Raw genomic sequence first — 23,668 nt, 5'->3', positions numbered from 1 at the left:
GTGAGAGAGAGAGAGAGAGAGAGAGAGACGTTTCATCTGCCTCGAAGGATTTTATTACTGTTCAGAAACAGACCCTTTTGATTGCCCTCAAAAAAAAAAAAAAAAAAAAAAAAAAGAGCTAATTTTTAAGGAAAAAGAATCACCTGATGTAGCATGAAAGACTCCTCCCATATGGAGATCTCAACATAATTATATCCAAGAGACTTCTCTAGCTTTGTACAAGAACAACGAAAAATCTTTCTAAAATGCGAAGCACCTATTCTATCGGTCTCATCAGGTTCATATAGCCATCTTGCAAGAACAGGTAAACTGGAATTTTGGACATCTCCATGCTTCTCGTGACCATCAACTACATTCTTATGAGAAACATTGGACGCTGAAAAATTTTGGTCCAGTCCCTCATAATTTGAGGTACTTAGACCATTCAATTCAAAATTTTCTTCACCATCACTTGCCCCGGACTCAAACTCTGATTCCTCTTCAGATGATCTCTGTCTTCTCAATGCACAGCCATTCTTGTATGATTTCTTTGCAGGAAACTGCTTCCTATACTTCGATCTCATTGTATAATTATGAAAAGGATGATCTCCCTGCAGAAGACATTTAAAGAAACAAACTTAATAATTTCAGAAATTTTCTCACAGGAAAGTGGTTTCAGAACAAACAAAAACAAGAAATAAAAAAAAAAAAAAAAAGACAGCTAAAGAAAATGCAGGACCTCAAAAGTGTTCAATATCTCATTGAAATCCGAGATATGAAAATCAATTTTATCTGTGGTAAAATTACTTTTGATCCCAACAACATCTGCGGGGAGGAGATACGAATACTTCCGCAGATTACACTCTCTTCTGGGATCAAAACTCCTGAAAAATAGTACAATAAATAAATAACCATAAAAACTGTGGAAGAGAATCGTGCAAGTAATTTTTTATAGTTCAATTAGCCATACCAAACGCATAATGAAAGTAAGGCTCAACCCAAATTATTAGCTTCTTTTCTATCCCTTTGAAATTCAATAGTAAACAATCAAAATTACTTCAAATTGAAGTTACTACTATGCCACTTGTGCATTCCAATAACCAAACAGGTAGGATTAAGCTCTCACTTCTGTGAAGGTAAAATGCTAAAAACTTTGATGTTGCGAGGAAGATAAGCGTTAATGCAACTTGCAAGAGCAATCCCACAAGGATCATCCTTCCATGCATATTCGGGGATTTCCATTTTCAACGATATTGTAGTCGCCAACGAGTGAACCTATGCAACAAAAGATTTAAAACAAAAACCTTCTAATACCAAGAAAACAAAAAATACAGCACAAGCAACACAAACAGTGGATATACAACGGATTGAGACAAATGGGGCAACGAGATGGTTAATTACTCCTTTATCAGTTCGGCTACTTCTCGCCCACGCGATTTTCTGGAGGTCCCCAAAATTACTATCACGGATGCCACCAGCCTTAAAAATGGCAGTTTCCAATTCCTTCTCAATAGCTACATTTCAAAATGGCAATGCTTGAAAATTTAGCCAGACCCCATCCACGCATGCTAAGCTGATTGAATTTATGTTGCTCAAGTCAATATTAACACTATATGACTATGACTTCCCCAGAATAATAACAAATGAAAAAAAAAAAAAAAAAAAAGTCCATAACCCAAGTAAATACCAACTATTTAGCACCCAAAATACGTTCTTTGAATCTTTCCATTATCGCAATTAAGCTAAAAAAATACAAGGGAATGAAGAAGCTTACTTGATAATGAATGCTCGTCTCGTTGCATTTGTAGACCTGAAATCAATTAAAAAAAAAATCTTAAGTGGAATTTGGGAAAGCTGTAAAACAGCTTAAAGTAGATATGAAATGATAAATTTATAATGAAAGGAACCTCTGTAATCGGTTCCGACGTAGCCGACACGCATGACGACTTTCTTCTTTCGAAAGGGTTCCCATTTGTTCTCCGAGTGGGGGGTGGTGTCTTGGGATGAAGACAGGCAGCGGAAGTAAATTGGGGTCAGTCGTAGGGGTATTATCAGGATTGAAGAAGTTCTAAAAGTAGGAGTTGGGAATGGAGACTTTGCGAGAAAGGGCGAGAGCGGGAGTCGGAGGGAGGAGATAGCCATGTCTGGCGCGAGGTCGGAGCAGAAGTGGACGAACTACCAAGGGACCGAAAGAAGCGGAGGGAGTGATTTGGTTGGGGATGGCTTGAAATGACCATAATGACCTTACTGCTTTCGGGTCAGGCCAAACATATTGGACCGGGCCGGTCCAATCCCCCACCGTGTACCGGGTCTAATTTTTCTGCCCAAAAACCTTACCAAACATGGTCGACCTGGTTTTTTAGGGTGATTTAAAGGGATGAACAAAAAACCCGACCAACCCGATTAATACACTCAACCCAACCCAACCCGATTCATTTTTAATTCGAACCGACCAACTCAATTAAGAGTTCAACTTAACCCACCAAACACGACTATTGATTAGGTAGGTTTAGGTTGAGCTTTTCTTAATCTAATTTAATCCGAAAGCATCCAATCTATTTATTTATATAAATAAATATGTTTTTGTCTCATATTTTACATTATTTACTTGACAACCTATTATATTTTACGTTGTATGAGTTTTTATTATTGTTTGTTTGTTGGTTTACAACTTCTATATATAAACTTGTTTTGCACATATTTTATTTTTATATTGGTGTATAACTTATGTGATAATTTTAGAGCTTTATAAGGCTAATATTATGATGAAAGTTAGCTTTCTTTTTATACATTTCTTATTTTGGGTTGAATGATTAGCTTTATTTATTTATTTATTATGTTCAACCCAATCAACCTACTCAAATTTTAATTGGGTGGGTTGATTTTAAATTTTGGGTTAATTAAGTAGGTTAAATTTGAAATCAACCCACCCAAACTTAATTGGGTGGGTTGAAAAATCTAAAAAACCCATCCAACCCAACCCAACCCGATCCATTTTTAACCCGAACCTGACCAACTCAATTAAGAGTTCAACCCAACTCACCAAACCCAACTATTGATTAGGTGGGTTTGGGTTGAGCTTTTCTTAACCCAAGTTAATCCGAACACATCCAATCTATTTATTTATATAAATAAATATTTTCCTACCTCATAATATATAGTTTTTGTCTCATATTTTACATTATTTACTTGACAACCTATTATGTTTTACGTTGTATGAGTTTTTATTATTGTTTGTTTGTTGGTTTACAACTTCTATATTTAAACTTGTTTTGCACATATTTTATTTTTATATCAGTGTATAACTTATGTGATCATTTTAGAGCTTTATAAGGCTAATATTATGATGAAAGTTAGCTTTCTTTTTATACATTTCTTATTTTGGGTTGAATGATTAGCTTTATTTATTTATTTATTTATTTATTATGTTCAACCCAATCAACCTACTCAAATTTTAATTGGGTGGTTGATTTTAAATTTTGAGTTAATTAAGTAGGTTAAATTTGAAATCAACCAACCCAAATTTAATTGGGTGGGTTGAAAAATCTAAAAAACCCACCCAACCCACTTGATGTTCACCCCTAGTGATTTACACATATACAAAAATTTTGATATAAAAGTTTAAATTTAATAAAAATTTTGAAATATTATAAGAATAACAAAATTTTATATCATTTTTATGTCAATAAAATAATGACTATATCATTATATAATATAAAATATAATATCATTATGATAATTATTATGTCATTTTTGTTATATTTATAATATTATTAAAATTTTGTTAAATTTCAACTTAATGTATGAAATTTTTCCATGTAGTGTAATTACTTCTTTTTTTATTTTATTTGATTTTAAAGAGAATTAATGAAGAGTAATGGATGAAAATCTAGACTCATGCACTTTAAAAGGATATTTGTCTTTTTTTCCTCTTATTTCACACTAGAATGAAAAAATATGCATAACAGACAGATTTTAATACAGATTTGACAGTTAAAAAATGGGAAATACCGGTGTTTCAAAAAGAAAAGAACATCAAAAAAAGTCTTGTATGTATAATGTAAATTTAAAATAGGATGTGAAGAGTAAAAAAGCGTGTGTGAATAGAATCATCACTACCCAGTATAAAGAAAAATATTGCTATTACCATATATACCTCCATGTGTAATAACTAGTAACCATCATAAACTTAACACTTCTATGCAATCAAAATATATCTCAACGCCACTCCTCCAAAAATTTCAACGGTGGAAATTAACGGGGAAAAAAAAAATAGTTATATAATGCTTCGTTGATGATGCTATAGTAGTATCATGGGTTGTGTTTCGAGCAACTCCAGCCCACGCTAGATTGGGGCAAAAAAGTGGGTTTATCGTGGGGAAATTTCTCCAACTGAGTACCATTTTTCACGTCATTTTAGTGTAAATGGTGTGGGGTGAATAGTGAAAACTCAAATTTAGTGTCGCACTGTTCACTCAACACCAAATTTAGAATATAGTACGGAGTATAAAAGGAATATAAAAAGGGAGACAAAGAGAAGAATATACACAGAATATATATATATATATATATATATATTTTTTTTTTTTCTTTCTTAGAAATAGTGTAATGGTTTGGAGAAAAATTTTGGTGTGAAATGTACAACATTTTCACGTCATGGGTTGGAGAGCTCTTAAGAAATGGAAAATGGGTTTAGATATGGGTTCGGGTAAAGTGCAAAAGGAATAAAAATAAACAAAGAAAAAAAATTAGCTTAATGAGTGTAGAAAGTTTACCTCACGAATCAGGGAAGATCACCTACATTATTCGGCTCAAGTAAAAGTTACGCTATTTTGGTGTGAAATTTACAACATTTTCATGTCATGGGTTGGAGAGGCCATTAAGAAATGGAAAATAGGTTTAGATATGGGTTTGGGTAAAGTGCACTCATTTGCACCTAAATTCAAAAAAAAATTTGAACTCAAATTACAATTTTATTTAAATTTATGTTCTTTTGTAAAATTTGAGTTTTAACTTAAGTTTGAGACTAAAATCTGAGTTTAAGTTTCTCATTCAACTCAAGTTTTTAAACTTAAACTCAAGTTAATGAACATTATTTTTTCTATTAATAAAAATGTCATAATTTTTTCATTTTAATTCCGATGAAATGAAATTTTTTTTCTATACATTCACAACAAAATGATGAATAAAACCTTACTTATATACTATATCTTCATTAAACTCGATAACTTTTCGGATTGCAAAGGAAAAGGAGAAAATGGAAGGTGATTTTGGTATGATCAATTTCACAAAAAGCGAAAGGTGAATTTGATATCGTAAAGGCAAGTTTGTTCTTTTTTACTTTTTCTTTTTCATTTTTAATTCTAAAAAGTAAGTATGGGGGATATACTAAAAATTGGGGTACACAAAAGGAGTTGAATGATAGTAGCCAACATGGCTGTCCACCTCGTTTGTCCCGTGATTGTTTTAGAGGGCTATGAATTTCAAGTTCATTATAATGTACAAAGAACTCAACAAAAGTACAAGACTTTCATGTCAATCTCAACTTCATATCATATTGTTTCAACTCGTAAAGCAGTCATGGCATAAATCCGTGTTATGAGTTTTTGAAAAACTAACATGTATCGTGTTTAGATTTAGTGAAATTAAGATAGAACAGACCTTAATACGACACGGATACAATAAGTGACACAAATTATCACTTGCACTTTACGTTTTTGTGTCCATGCAACATTTTATTGCTTTTAGTGTGCTCTCAAAACAAATTTTAATATAAATGTGTACAGAGTCGCATATCATACACGAACGATATGTAAGACATGCGTGATATGTAACTATTTTAATGACCATCGATTTCTTATCTTAAAAAGAAAAAAACAAATATGTTTCTCAAGAATTTATTAACTCAACTAGTTAGCAACTACCAAAGAGCAGCCCCATCCCATAATACAAATTGTTCCTGATAAATCGTCAAACCCCATTCTAAATCATTTTAACATGCAGAGATCGGTTTGATTCCGAGGCACACTTCTTGTATATGTTACAAAAAAAATCAGATTTTTGATTTTTGATTTTTGATTTTTTTTTTTTTTTTTTTTTTTTTTTGCGTACCTATTCCTGGATACAAAAAACATCAAATTTTTTCTATACCCGTTTTGACAATGGTTTAAAGAGCTCATATAAGATAATACCGGCTCAATTTCTGCTCTTCAAATTGAGGTCTTCATTCCTCAAATCAACGACAAGTTCAAGCACATCCAACCTTTCGCTGAACCTTTGAACGGCTTCTTTTGATCTAAAGACTAAATAAGGTCTCACATAGTAGAAATCCATTTGAAGTTGAACTTGAACGATAACTAAAACTACAGGAGCATCTTCAATAACTCTCTAAATTTTAGTTAAAATGACTAAAAATTTATTTTAACTAGTAATTTTTAAGTGATTCACTCTAACCATACTATTTTTTTAATTAAATATAGATTATTTTAATATTTAATATTTATTGAATTTAAAATATAAATAATTTTATTGAATTTAAAGAAAAATATTTACATTTGTTACAATTGAAAGAATAAAGATCTTGTTCATTTCATTGATTTGAGTTTTCAGTTTTAAGTTTTTACAATTAAAAACTCTCAGAAAATATCAAATCTAATTTTTTCTGCTACAATTAAAACTTCTTAAAAATGTCACATCTTAAGTGGATGAAGCTAAAATAATACAAAAAATAAATGACTCTTTAGCTCTGTTTAGTTAGTATAAAAGACATTCTCTAAAATAGCTTACTCTTTAACTAATACTTAGAGTGCAGAAATTTTTTTAAAAAAAAAGACTAAATCATTAATTATTTTGATTAAAAACATAAAATAATTAAAGGTCCGTTCACTTCGCCGATTCGAATTTGTAATTCGAGTTGAGATGTAATTTTGTGTGAAAACTTTTTACTGTAGCAAAAACATTAGATTAAATCATTAATTATTTTGATTAGCTTTTTACTGTAATTTTTTACTATAATAAAATTTAAATCGATAAAATAAACGGGATCTAAATTAGAGTCGTAACAAAACCAATAAAGTGGCTTTTTCACTACTTGTTAAGATCATTAGGAAGAGTCCTCCTACTTCATTGGGTAGTGCTTTGCAGGCCTGACGGTTAGCACGTCATAGACATAGTCAGAATGCTCTTCCCAATTGTCTCTCCATGAGTCAACAATGGCTTCGAAGGTGAGAAAGTAACTCACTCCGCCGCAAACCTCATTTCCTTTCACAACTTTTACAAACTCCAGAGAAGTCAATCAATAAAAGATATCAGTCTTGTGTAATGAGACAGACATTTGACAATCACAGACTATGGTTCGAATCCCCACATCCTCGTGAAAAAGAGTTCCGACCTTAAAAGTGGCAATGCTCACCTCGCCTTCCTTGTAAGACTGAAGTGCGGCGCGTGCTGACTGTACAACTAAACATGAAATCACTGACAATGAAATAAAATAAATGATGAGCATAAAAAAAAAATAGAGTACTAAAAATAATAATGGGATGTTTGGTTACAAATTTAAATTATAATTTGAATTATAGTTCATGATTTGTTACAGTATTTTCTCTCATAAAAAATACACGTAAATTAAAAATGATTCTAATTACATGATTCTAATCTATGAACTAAACGTCTTTTAAATTAAACAATTCTAATTTCTAAAAGTAATAAGTAACCAGAACCTCATAAGCTTCAATTTGTTCCATCATTTGGTGGTAGTTTTCCTTAAAAAAAATTCACTGTCTGAAATCCGTTAGCAAGATCTGCTCCAAATTCAACATCCATACACATGAATCAAAAGGCATGTGATGTGCAACAGAAATAAACTTGTAATCTCGAAATACAAACAATAATATTACTTGAACAAAAGCCATTACATTGAAATAGATGTCAATGAGCCCATTTAAACATTTTAGTCAATTGAAAACTAATAAATAAATAGGAAAGGGAAAAAAAAGACCAACCAACAACGCCATTTTGGCTTTGGGGTCGGAAGAGAAGATAAAAAATAAAGATGAACACATGCCAAACAAGCAATCTCTCTCTAGGGGCTAAGGGTTTTCCTCTCTCTCCCTCACGAATTAAATTTCAACAAATAAAAGAAAGAAAAATATGCTTAAATATTGAGAACGAGAAAGACAAAATTAAAGAAAGAAAACAACAGCACACGAGTAAAATTAACAGTAATAAAGAAAACACATACAGCAACTGCAACCGTCAAGATTACAGGGTCAAATCAGCGGGAGGAGTCCACAGTATCAGCACATCTGGTTGATATTGTCGGAGCACACTGTCGTCATAACGGCTTGTAGCCATCGCCGTCGGAGAGGGTCTGAGCCGGGCTTCTAAAAAAGAAAACAGTGGGAGGCCTCGTACACTTCACGGATTTAAGTTTAAAATTCGAGTTGAAATGTGACATTTTCTGAGAACTTTTTACTATAGTATAAAAAGTTAGATGTAATATTTTCTGAGAGCTTTTTTACTATAAAAACCTAAAACTGAAAACTCAAATCGGTGAAATGAACGAGACCGAGAATTGACGTATATCGTAAGCTCTACGTCCCTTAAATTTTAGTTACCAAACCGACATTGCCAATTCATTTTTTTTTAATTTATTGCAACTTTTTCCATCGCGATTGATAAACTTTTATCTTTTATATCTTTTACAATTTAATGATGATAACGAAGTGGAAAAAAGCTCTACGTCCCTTAAATTTTAAGTATTTTTTTTGGTGGAATAAGTATTTATATAGTTTATTATAAAAAAATAAGTATTATATAGTTAACATTAGAGAATTTCTTTTTTTTTTCTTTTCTTTTTATGAGTTTAACATTAGAGAATTTAGGATTCTTAATGATTTTCTAATTTTGCAGCCCTTATTGAGAGTTATTACAAAATAAACTTATAATCTCCAACTACAAACAATAATATTATTTGAACAAAAGCCATTACATTGAAATAGATGTCAATAATCCTTTTTTTTTTTTTTTGCTCAATCAATAATCCTATTTAAACATGTTAGATTGTTAGTCGATAAAAAAAAAAAAAAAAAAAAAAAAAACCCAACCAACAACAACGCTACTTCAATTTTGAGGTCGGGAGAGAAGATCAAACAAGCAACAAATCTGTGAAGAAATGATGATGAACACACGCCTAACAAACAATCTCTCTCTCTCCGGTGCTAGGGTTTTCCTTTTTCTTTCACGAATTAAATTTCAACAAATTAAAACAAAAAATAAAAAAATAAAAGCGTAAATCTTGAACCAGAAAAACAGGATTAGAGAAAACAGCACACGATTAGATGAACATATGCGTAACAAACAATCTCTCTTTAGCGGCTAGGGTTTTCCTTTTCTTTTCACGAATTAAATTCAACAAATAAAAGAAGAAAAAAATATGCTTAAATATTGATTCAGAAAGACAGAATCAAAGAAAAGCAGCACAAAAATAAAGATAACAGGAATAACAAAAAAACACGTACGGCAATAGCTATCGTCAACGTTACAGACTGATCTAGACGTCGCCTTCGGAGAGTTTTGTTGGGGCGAATTGTCGCGGGCACAGGTTGTATCCATCGCCGCCGGTGAGGGCTTCTGAGGAAAAGTAAAAACGGGATGATTGAGAATAGGCGCAGAAAGAATGCCATAATGCCGTATATAGCCCCTTTTATATAAGTTTTTATTTATTTATTTATTTAGCTAATCTCCCTTTTATGTAAGTTACCGAACCGACGTACTCAAAAAAAGAAAAAAAAAAGAAATGTGTTTGATCAATCTGCAGATCATTATCAAAGGATCTGCTTGATCCTAAATGAGATCCGAAAACTCCATCAAAATATTTGGATGTTGGGAAGAATGATGGACAACTCTCGTTATCCCTCTTTGCAACCTTTGACAACGTTGCGGCTTTCGCTTCTCCGGCACCGGCAAGTACATTCACTCGAAGCCGCAAAAATAATCAAAAGGAAACGAGAAAAATATAATCATGGCTAATTTTTTCTATTTTTTACTTCTTATCAGATATTTCATCTAGATTTTAAAATAACATGGGTAAGATTTTTGAAAACTCAAAAAGTGAAGGTTGGATGGTTGAAACTCTCTGGAGATCCATATGGTTGTTTGGATTGAAAAAATGAAGGAGTAATTTTTAACGTATAAAAGAAAAACGTACCCGGTGAGGATTAATGAAGACGAGAGAACGTCTTGTTTACAAATCTTTGTAGTTTCAAGAGTTTTGCCAGAGTTCACGGTTTTGTAGTTTCTGTTTCTTTGTTTTCTGTGTCTGTCCGTTGGAATTGAAGGAAGAAAGGATCGGTCCTTCACTTGCTGATCGTTCGCGAGTCGAACTCGCTCTCTTGCCACGCCTTTCACTCACTCGCTTGAGTCGGACTCAATCGTTTGGAGGATCATTCGTTCTTCACTCTCTTTATATTACCCGCAGGGAGCGCAGCAACCAAGGTGCATATTATCCTGTAGAAACAAGCGAAGCGTAACGATTCGTACTACCGGAAAAGTTTCGCTAACCGGCAGGCAATAGAATCCGCAGATAGGCGCAAGCAAGTTCTTAAAATGCAAATAACTAAAAAAATTCTAAAGATTAGCAGGAGGGGTTAAACTTATTGTATTTATATCTTTGTTTTGTAAAATTTTACAAATCAAATAAAAAAGAAATATTGACCTTTCTTCTTGAACACTCTATGTTTTTCAGGTCCTTCTGCACTCACTTTGTGCTTTTTCTTCTTTTGAAACATATTCTTTTCTTTTACGCAACATTAGTCTTTTCTCCAGTTCCACCAGCGGCAGAGACTATTGGATAGGTACCCTCAGCAGTTGCTTCAGCTAACCAATTGGAATAGGTACAACTGGTAAAGCTACAGCCGACCTTGCTACTAAATCGACTTGAGTGAATACGAGCCCTTGTCCCTGGCTACAATGGGTACGGGGATACGAACACTTTGACATTGATACGGTAATCTTAATAAATATTTTTTTTAAGTGTATGAGTTAAAATTTTTATATTTTATTTTTGATTCATAATATGTTTAATTAAATAATAAAATTAACAAAAATATATTTATCAAAAATAAAAAATAAAAATTTAACTCATACACGCACAAAATTAAATTCTCCATTTTTTCGTACATTAATCAGCACTACACTTTTATAACTGAGAGGCAGTGGCGGAGCCACGTTGGGCCTAGGAGGGCAGCTGCCCCTGCCCAAGTGGCTCCTTACAGCTCAAGTCCAATAAAAATTATTTTTACAAAGTTTTTTCTAATTCCCCCTCCCCTGAAATTTTCAATTTGCAATATTCGTGTTAATATTTTTAGAAAAGTTACGATTGCCTTTCTACCGCCGTTGGTGGTGCTTATCATACTCCGGCATTAAAGCTTTTCCAACTCAAACACACTTAAGATTCCCCCGAATCATGAATCAAGCAAATTTTTTTATTTTGTGTCTAACTACATAGAGACGCTGAGATGTGAAAAAGGCATTGCCTAGAGACAAAAAAAAAAGAGAGAGAGAGAGAGGGAGAGAGAGAAAAAGAGTAATCTTGATATTCTCTGGATTTTCTTTGATTTTTCTGATTGTGGAATATAGGAGTGACCTTTCCACTTGCATGAAAATATCCAATTTTATTTTCTGAATTGTTGTGGGTTTTCTCGTATTTGTTTCACGGAGTTGAACTATGAATCAAATTCTACAAATCCCACGGGGGAGGGCAAGGATCTACAATATCCGGACAAACATCTGTCTTGAGTTTCATTTGAGTTCTACCATTTTTGTTCAGTTATCTTGGTGATTTTCCATTTGGGCATGGCAAAAAATGTATGCTTGCTATTGCGGAAGCACTTCCACAGTTCCACTTCCAGCATCCTCCGTGGGATAACTTTTCTCAGAAGAAGCAAAACTCCAACTGCAGTGGGTTTCTTGGCATGGTTGAAGATTACCATTCTAAACAATTAAGGCGTTCTCGAAGGGGAACCCATTCGTCTTTTTCAGAAAAAGGAAAAAAAAAATGAGAGAGAGAGAGAAGAAAACAATGAAGACATATGCATTTTACCAATTTGAATTTAAAATTTGAGTTTTACTACAGTAAAAAATTCTAAAAAACAGTCACATTTAACTTTTTTGTTACAATTAAAAATTCTCATATAAAAATAACATATCAACTCGAATAAAAACTCAAACCAGCGAACTAAACTAAACAGGTGATAACTCCATGAAATTGAGTTATTTAGCCTCTTTTGTGGATTAAAAAATATACTTGTTCTCGAGAATTTATTTAGTTTTTAATATTTTTACCTTATTTTTATTTCATTTTATTTTATTTGGAATTAATTTTATTTTTAGTTTGTTTTAAGTATTTTTATTTTATTTTATTTTATTTTTATTTAGTTTCCTTCCAAAATAATTATTTTCCTCATTATGTAATTTAATTTTGACAATAGGTGGGCTTAAGTGCAAATTGAAATTCAAATTGGGAGAGAAATGCAAGAGAAAATAAGTAAAATTCAAATTTGAATTAACCTCAAAATGGAAATCCTTCGCACGAGTGAAACCAGCATGAAACTCTACACTCCAATCGTTGGATCGCAGCGTCAACGGTCCAGATCGGGCGCGTGGAATCACCCCAGACAGGAGCGCGTCTCCGCAGGATCGCGTCAGTTCTTCGGCCAATCCCAGCAAGCCGCGTGATCCGGTGCGGCGATTCCATCCAAGTCGCGTGAAGCCTCCCTCTCTCAGCGAACCAGAGAGCGCCGCGTGTCAATTCAATCCAAACCCTCCAATTGAGGCGCGCCACGTCTCCGAACGCACTCCTCCAGTTGAGCTCAGTTAGTAGCTCTCCTTTGCACACGAAATAAAGGGTTTTTGAACCCAGATAATTCCAGCCCTCAGACGGACAGCCAGGGAGGAAAAGAAACAGAGAAAAACCCGAGAGAAAAAGAGTGAAGCAATTTAATAAGGCTTTTCAGCCAATTTTCCAAGAGAGAAAAATCCCAAAACAAATAATTTTATTTTTAGTTTGTTTTAGGTATTTTTATTTTATTTTATTTTATTTTTATTTAGTTTCCTTCCAAAATAATTATTTTCCTCATTATGTAATTTAATTTTGGCGATAGGTGGGCTTAAGTGCAAATTGAAATCCAAATTGGGAGAGAAATGCAAGAGAAAATAAGTAAAATTCGAATTTGAATTAGCCTCAAAATGGAAATCCTTCGCGCGAGTGAAACCAGCATGAAACTCTACACTCCAGCCGTTGGATCGCAGCGTCAACAGTCCAGATCGGGCGCGTGGAATCACCCTAGACAGGAGCGCGTCTTCGCAGGATCGCGTCAGTTCTTCGGCCAATCCCAGCAAGCCGCGTGTCCAACTTGTCCCCCACTCAACAGCTCGCGTGATCCGGTGCGGTGATTCCATCCAAGTCGCGTGAAACCTCCCTCTCTCAGCGAACCAGAGAGCGCTGTGTGTCAATTCAATCCAAACCCTCCAATTGAGGCGTGCCACGTGTCCGAACGCACTCCTCCAGCTGAGCTCAGTTAGCAGCTCTCCTCTGCACACGAAATAAAGGGTTTTTGAACCCAGATAATTCCAGCCCTCAGACGGACAGCCAAGGAGGAAAAGAAACAGAGAAAACCCCAAGAGAAAAAGAGTGAAGCAATTTAATAAGGCTTTTCAGCCAATTTTCCAAGAGAGAGGCATGACTGATCAGGACTCTTTTCCAAGACCAAGATTCCAATGGGTCTAAGCTAAAACAATCCCTCCCCTGCAATTAACATATGGGCAAATTGATCAAGATCTTATGTCCAAACAGGATACTTTATCAAGGGATTGTTTGGTTGGAGGATTCGTACCCCGATTCAACTCATGGTTTATGGTTCGCTACAGTATTTTCTTTCACAAAAAATACACGTAAATCGAAAATAATTCTAATCTCATGATTCTAATCCATGAACCAAACGTCTCCCAAATGGTGCCCTCAAAATCTCAACGGTTAGAGAGAGAGAGAGAGAGAGACAATATCTTATAATACTTGCACGTTTTTCTTTTATTTCTTGGAGATTTCTACGGTAGGGTATACGTACTGTATGTTCTTAACGCTATGTTTGATTGAAATCACAGCAAAACGAAAAAGCATGCAAAAGTGACAATTTAATACAGATTTGAACGTTCAAAACAGAACCCTACTCGTAGCGCATGTAAAAAGCTCATTCCTCTTTCCCCCTCAACTCACTGGAATAGTTGAGCTAGGCAAAGACTACCTTATTAAAGATTCGTTCCATTATTTGACTTTGCAAAATAGAAAACATAAAAGACTTGAACTTACGCAAATCATTCAAGGAAATATTGCTGATACTTTCTCCGGTCTTTATGAGGCGAATCCTCCCTGATAAGGTGAAAGTTTAGCAGCATTATAAGTTAGGAAGTCTACTGTGCAATAACAATATATCAAACTAAGTACAGTACTTGAGTTTATTTGTCATCCATGAACTATAACTTTCTTATTCCTTTTCTCTCTTTTTCCCCTTTTCTTTTGAGTTTGCCTCAAGGAGGAAGCGTCAACTTTCCACGCGAAATAGACGTATTACAACTTCGATTCACCATTACAAATTTTTTGTATAGACAGACACGATTAAAAAAAGTAAACCTTTGCCTAGGTGCACACATCCCTCAACAAAATGTTAGAACACCGTGAACTTCAATATAAATTTCCATCAGAACTCTTGAGGTAAAGAGGGCAACCTCTAATATATAAACCTTTGTCTAGACGCCCTATAAATGGAAGTACGTCTCCATAAATTTAGACTGATAAATCTGTATCATGATTCATAGTTCATACTGTGTAAACAATATGCATGTCGACGCATATCAATTAATTATTAAACTGCTCATGTGCCAGAAATACAAGGTTAGAAACCTGCAATCTTCCATAAGCTGCACCATCTCTCTCACCCTCCAAGGAGGAGATCGATTAAGCTCAAAAGTCAAACCAGAAGCAACACTATTTTCTCATCATTATTCCAGTGAAAAAGGATGGAATTGAGGAAGGCAAAGCACCATAAAAAACAGTAGAATTAACATTAAGAGAAAATGACAATATTGGGAGACGTACCATCACGACGAACACATATCTCTGCAATGTATTTGACTTCACCATTGATGTTGTCATTGTAAACTCTTGTTTCGATGTCACCCTCAACATAAACCGATGAGCTGCATTTAACGTTTAATGTTGGAGCTATTCTTTTCACTTGAAAATAATAATAATAATAATAATAATAATAATAATAATAATAATAATAATAATAATAATCTACTTTAGATGTGAATATGTACTTCTTAACAATTTTTTGTACTGCATAAGCCCCAAGTGCCTCGTTGTGGACAGCGATTCGGTGCCACTGAGCGGGTTTTGGCAGCCCCTTTTCTGGAATCACTCTTTGGTCAAACATGCCTCCTGTCCCAACTGTAAAAATGGTTATATTCCGCCCGTTTCTTAAGAGCTTCTGCACAGGAGGTTGCCCGACTTTTCCACAAATTATTGCCTGCATATAAGTTCACAAGTGCCCAAGTTATAAAGAAACGATGAGAACAATAACCTGCCACTTGAATGCTCAAATAAATGAGTAAAAACAAAATTGCGGGTTCTTAAATGACGTGAAACTGATAAAGTTTATTACTTGGCTAATAATTTGACTAAGAATATGATTCCACAACTCATCATAAGTTATTTCATCCTTTGGAAACCAAAAAAAAAAAAAAAAGATGAAAATGTAGTCTATGCCAAGTAAAATTCTTAAAAGAAAAGGCCAAAAGTTCCACAATCATGTATCTTAATTCAAGAATCAAAATCATCTTTACCCTATGCACACCCCGGAATTCCCAACCTTTACCGGGATTCACTCCCTGAGGTTTCGATTCTGTTTCCGATTTGTAACCAAGTAAGTCGGCATACTCTTCCTCTGCTTCATTCTTTCCTTCCTCCTTATTTTCGCCACCGAAAGACTCAGTGGAAAACCACAGCTTCGAGCTTCTCTCCGCGCCTGCAGCTAGAATCAATCAAGAAAGGCATCAGCATAATAAGTAATCCAAAATGCCTAAATTAAGCATTACCAATATATATATGTACACACACAAACAGAGAAAATGCATTACATTACTCAAGAACCTTATGTACTTATCACCTATTTTTCAGAAAACGCCCTCTAAGAGAAAACAAGACTACTACGTGATCATCTCATTAAACGTACAAAACATGATATTTAGACCTAAACCCATTTAGTATATCAACCTCAAAAGCGTACTAACACCAAATTATTTCAAAAAAAATAACCACCAAAACCAAATTAGATATGGAAAAAAAAAATACTCTACCCATGTTGAGTATTAAGTAAATAACTGTTTCAGAGAAACCCACATATAGATTGACCTGAAGATGTTGTATTATTGTGTAAATGTAAAAAGAATAAACATATCTATATATATATATATATAGACACACACACACGCGCGCATATATTGAGAGAGAAACAAACCTAGTGAGGAACTGGGCGATGCAGGAACAGATATTCTCAAACATCTAGTAAGTCTCGCGGAAGAAGCACTCATTTTGAGAGAAAACTGAGTATTTTTCAGAATGTGAAGAGTGAAAATGAAGAGCAAGACGACGCCGGGGGTACAAGGCAGGGTTTTAATTAAGACCAGCAACATGAGTCACGACACGATTCGAAAACGACACGAATTTTATGGGTTATAGTTGAGAAAAAAGAGGTTCGGGTCAGAATTGAGTCGACCTGAAATTGACACGAAAAACACGGGTCAATTTCAGGTTAGACCCGCTTAACCCGAACACGACACGAAACTAGTAAAAAACTAAAAAATACATATATTTTTCATTTCATATTTTAAATTTTATTATGAACTTGTGATATCATGATAGTTATACTTAAAATCTTATACTATTATTTGCTTAATTTTAGTGGATGTTATTGTAATTTAGTATGTTATGAATTTTAAGTTATTTTTAATATGTAAAAAACTAAATAAAAGTATACAATTTTCGTGTCAATTTCGGGTTCACGGGTTAATTTCGTGTCACGGGTTATTTTCAGGTCGTGTCGTGTCAACTCGTAAAGTGGTCGTGTCGTGTTCGTGTTGCAGTTTTTAAAAAATTTTGTGTCACGAGTCGTGTTCGAGTTGACTATAAATTTAGAAAAAAAATGATCAAAATACGACACGAACACGACGCATAACACGAATTACCACCCCTAGTTTTAGTGAGAAATGGGCAACCGGGGTGTTTCAGTTGGGCCCGAATCGGGCTGTAGTATAGAGAGTTTTGTATGGATCGTGGATCCAAATTGCTTGTGGTTTCTTTTCTTTTTTTTCTTTTTTTTTTTTTGAGAAAATTGCATAATTTATCTTAAGGAGAATTTTTACTCATTATTCTTAATTAATACTCTTTTACTAGTATATTCTTAATTAATACTCTTTTACTAGTATAATTATTTGACTAAAAATGTTATTAATAAAAAATAAGAGGTAGAAATCCTGAACCATGCACGTTTAAAGGATATTTATCTCATTTTCTCTTTCTTTTTTTGCAAAGAAAATTGTTAAACTTACCCTTAAAAGAGCATGGGTTTAAATTTTTACTACTTACTCTTAATTAGTACCTTTAGTTATTTGATTATAAAAAGTATTAATTAAAAATAAGAGATAAAAATCAAGACTCATATACTTTTCCTCTACCAAATAAGAGAAAAGTACATGGTTTGTAATAGTGTTGTGCATGTATATTATTTATGTCATCTTAAATAATTGAGTGTCATCATAACCTTTTATTTTATATTTATTAATTAAATAAAAATTATTTATTTTTAAGTGGAGGGACATCAATAAAAAATTTTTACAATCTTGGGTGGTATTTTGGTTTTTTCTCTCGAAATAATTACTCAAAATGAGCAGCTCGGTAATTTGCAGACACGCAGTTCGGTTTTGTAGAGCGTGATTTGAGAGGAAAAAAACAAGAACTGAAACGGCATGTTATACATAATTGAGTGGGGCAATTTGGACCTAATTAGGACTTATCAAAAAATAGAAAATAATGAAGAAAACATATTTTTAAAGGTAATTTGTGGTTAGTTTAACTTATAAACTTTTTAAGCTAAAAATATCATATTTAGAAAAATTCAACCACATAAAATAAAGGGAAGAAAAAAAGAGAGTTGCATGACTGGTGGGGCGGGGCAATTTGGTTCCATTATGCATCCCAGAGAGTCAGTTTAGCAATTTGATGATGTGGCACACAAATAGTGGGGGCGGAGAAGGAGGATAAAAAATGTTTTCAATTTTATAACATTATCAATCTATCTATTTTGTGGTTATTGAGATATAATCCTTCTAAATTTACCCTTTCTACATAGGTAATTATGAATTTTATTTAATTAATTTCAAGGAACGATCAACAAAGGATAGAAATATTTATATGGATCACTTTATGGATTTATGTGCAAGTATCATAACTTATAGATATTCTTTTACTTTTATGCCATGTAGAATGGACATGTATTTAATCAACTTTTTTTTCACTTTGAGGGATTTGAGACAAATAACACAACCAATTTTATGGGAATAAAATGATTGATATTTTATTAGGATGGAGATCTTGTTTTTAACTAAAGGTAGTATCGAACCAACATCAACATTAAAAGAAGAGGGGTGGATCTATTTCTAGGCTATGCGTCTGCAACCACAAAAAGAGAAGCTTTTGCTTAAAACATATAGTAGAAAACTTGGGTTAAAAAATAAAATAAAAATAAAAATAAAAATAAAACCACCACTCTAACAATGTTGTCATGATAATGAAGAAAAATGAAACAATTACCCCTTACAATATATGAGTTTAATATTTTTATCCGTTTTCTTAATTAATATTATGTAGTCAATAAAAAAAATATTAATTAAGAGTAGAATAAAAATCTTAAAACAATGTTTCAAATAGTGAGTTCACAAATTTTCTCTTCCATCATTCATTTATCAAACTTACCCAATTGAGAGTATAAGTTTGTTAAATATAATTGCTTGTGTAAATTGATATATAAGTTCTGCTATAGCACAAAACCCAATTTTAATTCAGCTACAATAATTTTTACAAAAAAACTTAAATTTCAAACGCTGATTTAAACTCATATACTAATCGGCCCTAAAAGTGTTGTTATAAGCAGATATAATGAGACTAAAAGCAACAAAAGAAGCCAAAGAGTCTCCAACAGAAGTGGGGAAAAACATCTGAGTTATTAAAATAGAATAATAACAACTTGGTCAATCCTCAAAGGTTACAATAGTCTCCAAGAGATATCACTTGCACGATGAAAAGCAAAACCAGGGGGAAGATCACCAAAAGGAGAAAAGAAAAAAAACATTAAATAAAAAAAGTTAATAATAGCTTAACCACGTCTACAAATTTGATTTCTGTCTTGGGTCCAGCAGCAGTTCAAACAGCTTGATCACAGTCAAAATTGGCCCGCCTTCAAGAAAACAACCAAAGCCTTCCCATCCTATGATCAACGTTCCGAGCCACGAGGTGGGTTTTTAGATGAGGACCATGATGACCTACCAGAGCTGAATGAAGGTCTCCGGTCATCACTACTACGCCACCTGTCGCTGGAAGGCTGCGAAGGCCGATTGTCGTGCCTGCCCCAGCGATCTGGTTCTGGAGTTGGAGCCTGTGCAGAGCCTTCAGGGTTTTGCAGGCGGAACCTAGGCACGTATTTTCCAGTGGAGGGTGGTGGTGGTGCTGCACCACCATTAGTGGCTGCTGGGATGGCGGCAGCAGCATCAGCAGGAGCAGGAACTGGCTCACTTGGATGAGCGCCAGAAGGAAGCTCGGCAGGCTTAGAAATTGCCTCCGGAGATCTCCCCAAGAGTGCTTCTCTCCTCAGCCTTTCCTTCTCTTCAAGTTCCCGCTCTCTCTGCCGCTGCTTCTCAGCAATCTCGTCTAATTTCGCCTTCCGTTCAGCTTCTTCCTTCTTTCTCCTCTCAGCCTCTGCATGAAACAAACAAGAGATGAAATATGGTCTATAATTATGAAATCAAATCGTTCTTTTATTTTTCTTTGCCACGATGGTTAGGAAAAAAAGGAATAGATCGTAAACAACTCAATAAATGATGACGACCAAACGAAAGAATTCTCGAAAATATTAATTTTAAGACCCCCAAAGAAAATATCAGTTTCAAGAGTTTGAAAATGAAAATGTAGTAAATTCTTCATATCTTTGGAAATATAGAACTTATCGAAGATTATACCTTCCCACTTGCGGGCTTCCTCCTCTTCACGAAGCTTTCTTTGTCTTTCTTCTTCAGACCTCACATAGAATATTTTCTTTCTCAAGGCCTCTCTCTCCTGCTTCCGAGCCTGAATCAGCTGGTTAATTTGCTCCTCTCTCTCAACTCTTCTTCTGTCAAATTCTGCTTGCCTGCGGCTCATCACCCTCTCTTGAAATATCATCTGTCGGAGGTGAAATATGAAAAAAAAGATGAACGTGTTTATGTCAAAATAACCACCCGCTGTCTTTACAATTTATTACTATCTTTGCAAAGATGCACTTGGAGCCATTGCATACAATTTATTACTATCTTTGCAAAGATGCACTTGGAGCCATTGCATACAATTTATTACTGAAGGCATATTCACTGGTACAAGTGAAGATTAAGATAGATGAAACTACACAAAGGAATTTCTGGGTCTTTTGGCTTATTGCACATCAATAATCAACCAGAGAGGAAAAGGGAAAGTGGAAAATGCAAGAGCAGTGAATGAAATGAAAAGCTATACGGTAGAATTTAAAACTTGCCTTATTGTCAACCATACGTGACAGTCTATTCTTCTCCTTCAAGTCCCCTTCATGTCGCTGTTGGCTCAGCTCAATTTCCAGCTGCAAAGCAGCAGAATGAATTACAGTTACTACTGAGTTCAAAGCCAACACATATACTTATGGTTGAATAATGCATATAACAAAGGTAGAAAAACAGCTAGAACTACACGTAGGCAAAATTTAAAAAGGAAGGGCATCTTTCTTAATTAGAATTCACAACAAACGAATTCATATATGTGGACACCTGTTGTTCACGTTCATTAAGTATTCTCTCTTCCACCAGGCGTTGCTGAAAAGCAGCTTCAATCAAGGGAGCAGACTCTTCTCTTTTTGCTCTTTCCAAATAATCCATTGTTTTAGCGAGTTTTTGCAGTTTCTTTTCCATTTCCTGTCTCTCCCTAACCTGTTCCTGCAGGGCCAACTCTAACAAATCTTTCTTTCCCCATATTCTCCTGTAAGAGTAAGAGTGACCATTGTCAGGATTGACCCTTGGTGAAAAAACAAGGAACATAATAACAGGATACCAATTTTCAACTCACTAGATCAGTTCTATTCTTAAGCTTTATGTGCTGTATCCGAAGCTGAGCCGCTTCTTCCTTCTCCCGCTCCTTTATTTCATTCAAAACCCGTTCTCTGTTCCGCATCTCAACTTCAGCTAAAAGCCTCTGCCTCTCTGCCTCCTCAGCTAACTTCTGCTCTCTCATCCTCTTGACTTCTTCTTCACGTTCCTTTGTGAGAAAACCGATCAATCGATAACATATCATTTATTTTGAAAAAAAAAAATATATATATATATATATATATGTAAAATTCAAACTATCAGATCAAGTAGCAGTTTTAAGATGCATACATTTTGCAATAGCTGACGTTCATGTTCTTCCTTCCTTTTCTCAATGATTGATTTCCGAGCAAGAAGCCTTTTGTGTTCTTTATCCACGATTTCTGCTAGAGAAGGTAGCACCTCCCCCAATTTTGATGATCTCTTTGCAGCAGGATATATCATGGCCCTTGCTTTATTTAAAGACTCGGCAAGAATAGTCAAGTGATCACGAAGTGTATCAGATTCAATACCCTGAAAGAGTTAAACACAAAGAAACAAGGAAAAGCTTAAGAAAGTGGAAACAACGTGTTGAAAAAGAAACAAACAAGATCCCGTAGACATATTCTTAATGACAGACAAAGGCAGAAACAAGCACGCTCATGCTTTCGCTGGCTCTTCATGGAGTATTTACGCTTCTCTCATTTTCCTTGGGATAAGAAGGGAGAAAATTAACAGAAAATGCATGTCAAGGCCGGTCCACATGCCTATAAAGAAACTCAAGGACGGGAGACTTTTGAAAACTCAACCAAAATGACAAATGTTAATGGCTTGTGGATTTCATAACTAAACCCACACAAATGTCTTACTCGCAAGCTTATATAAAAAGAGTTGACTAAAAAATTATTTTTATTGGTACAGAAGAAAAATAAAAGTAAAAACAAACAAGGCTAGCATAGTTTCATAGAAACTCTTAAATATTCCTACTTTTATTTTTTTTCAAATTCAACTTTAAATCACAAGAAATTCATTGGAAGGAACAGCAGAAACGCAACGAAACCAAATTCTGGCAAATTCTAGCGAAAATAAATAAAAAGTAAAAATCAAAGGCGTGGCAAGTTGTGGCAGCAGAAACTTACCAAATTACCAAACAGTACGACACCCTTCATGTGATCAACTTTCATGGCAATAAAGTTATGCTTAACAGCATCCACTGAAATCTTCTCGACAACAGAAAAATCATAAAACGGAATCATTTGAGATAAACACTCAATTTTCATTGTCTGATACACCTGAGAAACCTGAAAGAGTAAAAAGAAGAAATTAACAATTGCAAGAACTACCATATTTAAATAGGGAGAGGTAAATAATATGGAATCTGCTATAGTAAACATAATCAATGACACACCTGCTGAAGTAACCTCAGAGTAGCAAGCTTTTCCAGGGCAGGAACATATTGAGAAAGTTTCACCTCTGGAACAGACGAAGCGGAAGAAAGCTTACCCCCAACTTTTGAAATCTTGGTCAACAATGGGTGTATCTTTAATGCAAGATCTAGAGGCAGAAATTCATGCTCTAGAAGATGGTAAAGATCCTTTACTTCCTGGGTTGCACAGCTTAATACCCCCTTCGCAGCCTGAAAACAATATCCACATATATTTCAAATGACATGATTTTTTTTTCCTTCCATTCCCAGAGCATCAGAACATGCATACTTGTATATCCACCTCTTTTGCATCCATGTTATGAGTAAAAATAGACAATTTTGAATGTTTGAAAGAAAGTTCAGACATGAAAACTTTAAAAAACCTTCACTTCTCAAAAACCTCCAGTACTAAAAATATGATGCAATGAAATAATATTTCTACAAGAATAACATACTGGAATATGTATTAACCACTAGAATTGGAAACCTTAAAAGTTTGACTGTGGAGATTGTAACATTCGTGCCATTTTGAAAATAATATGTTCTAGTGTCATCACAAGCAGAGCCTGCAAACTTGAAATAACCATGAATAATAAAGAAAAAAAAAAACCACTTAGAACTTACCAGTTCTGATAGCAGAGACGCCCGTAAAAGCTGAACCAAGAAAACACATTGTCAGACTTAAAGGATGACAATGAACACACACATAAGCGAGCACACATACACGCACAGATAAATAGTAAAACACACGTACCACTTCTCCTCTCTCAAGCTTAGGGTCAAGATTGAACCCTATAAGATTTGCCATCC

General features: G+C 34.3%; 3 protein-coding genes across 5 annotated transcripts in view; all 3 read right to left on the bottom strand.

Moving 5' to 3' along the window:
* Positions 1–125: 125 nt before the first annotated feature.
* LOC21390313 (putative tRNA pseudouridine synthase) lies at positions 126–2,166 on the bottom strand. Its single transcript, XM_024172428.1, has 6 exons — positions 1,887–2,166; positions 1,754–1,789; positions 1,381–1,493; positions 1,106–1,254; positions 719–863; positions 126–590 (listed from the first exon to the last, which is right to left on the bottom strand). Exons 1-6 carry the CDS (start codon positions 2,119–2,121, stop codon positions 126–128), a joined length of 1,143 nt encoding a protein of 380 aa, XP_024028196.1. The 5' UTR covers positions 2,122–2,166.
* Positions 2,167–9,501: 7,335 nt separating this feature from the next.
* Positions 9,502–16,666, bottom strand: LOC21390312 (single-stranded DNA-binding protein, mitochondrial). Of its 3 annotated transcripts, none has more exons than XM_024172434.1 (6): positions 16,554–16,666; positions 15,880–16,067; positions 15,355–15,563; positions 15,131–15,231; positions 14,345–14,404; positions 9,502–9,609 (listed from the first exon to the last, which is right to left on the bottom strand). In XM_024172434.1, the coding sequence occupies exons 1-6, from the start codon at positions 16,624–16,626 to the stop codon at positions 9,530–9,532; spliced, it is 711 nt and encodes a 236-aa protein (XP_024028202.1). In that variant the 5' UTR covers positions 16,627–16,666; the 3' UTR covers positions 9,502–9,529. The 3 variants fall into 3 exon arrangements, with proteins under 3 accessions (XP_024028202.1, XP_024028204.1, XP_024028203.1); XM_024172436.1 differs by lacking the exon at positions 9,502–9,609 and adding an exon at positions 13,201–13,570; XM_024172435.1 differs by lacking the exon at positions 9,502–9,609 and adding an exon at positions 13,713–13,783.
* Positions 16,667–19,295: 2,629 nt separating this feature from the next.
* The window catches only part of LOC21390311 (eukaryotic translation initiation factor 3 subunit A), a 7,859-nt gene continuing 3,486 nt past the window's right edge, over positions 19,296–23,668 (bottom strand). Inside the window, exons 5-14 of the mRNA XM_024172427.1 lie at positions 23,613–23,666; positions 23,483–23,512; positions 22,841–23,068; positions 22,572–22,733; positions 21,745–21,966; positions 21,439–21,622; positions 21,139–21,338; positions 20,874–20,954; positions 20,326–20,527; positions 19,296–20,065 (exon numbers count right to left, since the gene is read on the bottom strand). Coding sequence (XP_024028195.1) covers positions 19,584–20,065; positions 20,326–20,527; positions 20,874–20,954; positions 21,139–21,338; positions 21,439–21,622; positions 21,745–21,966; positions 22,572–22,733; positions 22,841–23,068; positions 23,483–23,512; positions 23,613–23,666 — 1,845 coding nt within the window. The 3' untranslated portion in view covers positions 19,296–19,583. The remainder of the gene's footprint in view (positions 20,066–20,325; positions 20,528–20,873; positions 20,955–21,138; positions 21,339–21,438; positions 21,623–21,744; positions 21,967–22,571; positions 22,734–22,840; positions 23,069–23,482; positions 23,513–23,612; positions 23,667–23,668) is intronic.

This window comes from Morus notabilis, unplaced genomic scaffold (genome assembly GCF_000414095.1).
Source record: "Morus notabilis unplaced genomic scaffold, ASM41409v2 Scaffold95, whole genome shotgun sequence".
NCBI lineage: Eukaryota > Viridiplantae > Streptophyta > Magnoliopsida > Rosales > Moraceae > Morus > Morus notabilis.
The sequence above is the reverse complement of the archived record's forward strand: the minus strand, read 5'-3'. Positions and strand labels throughout refer to the sequence as shown.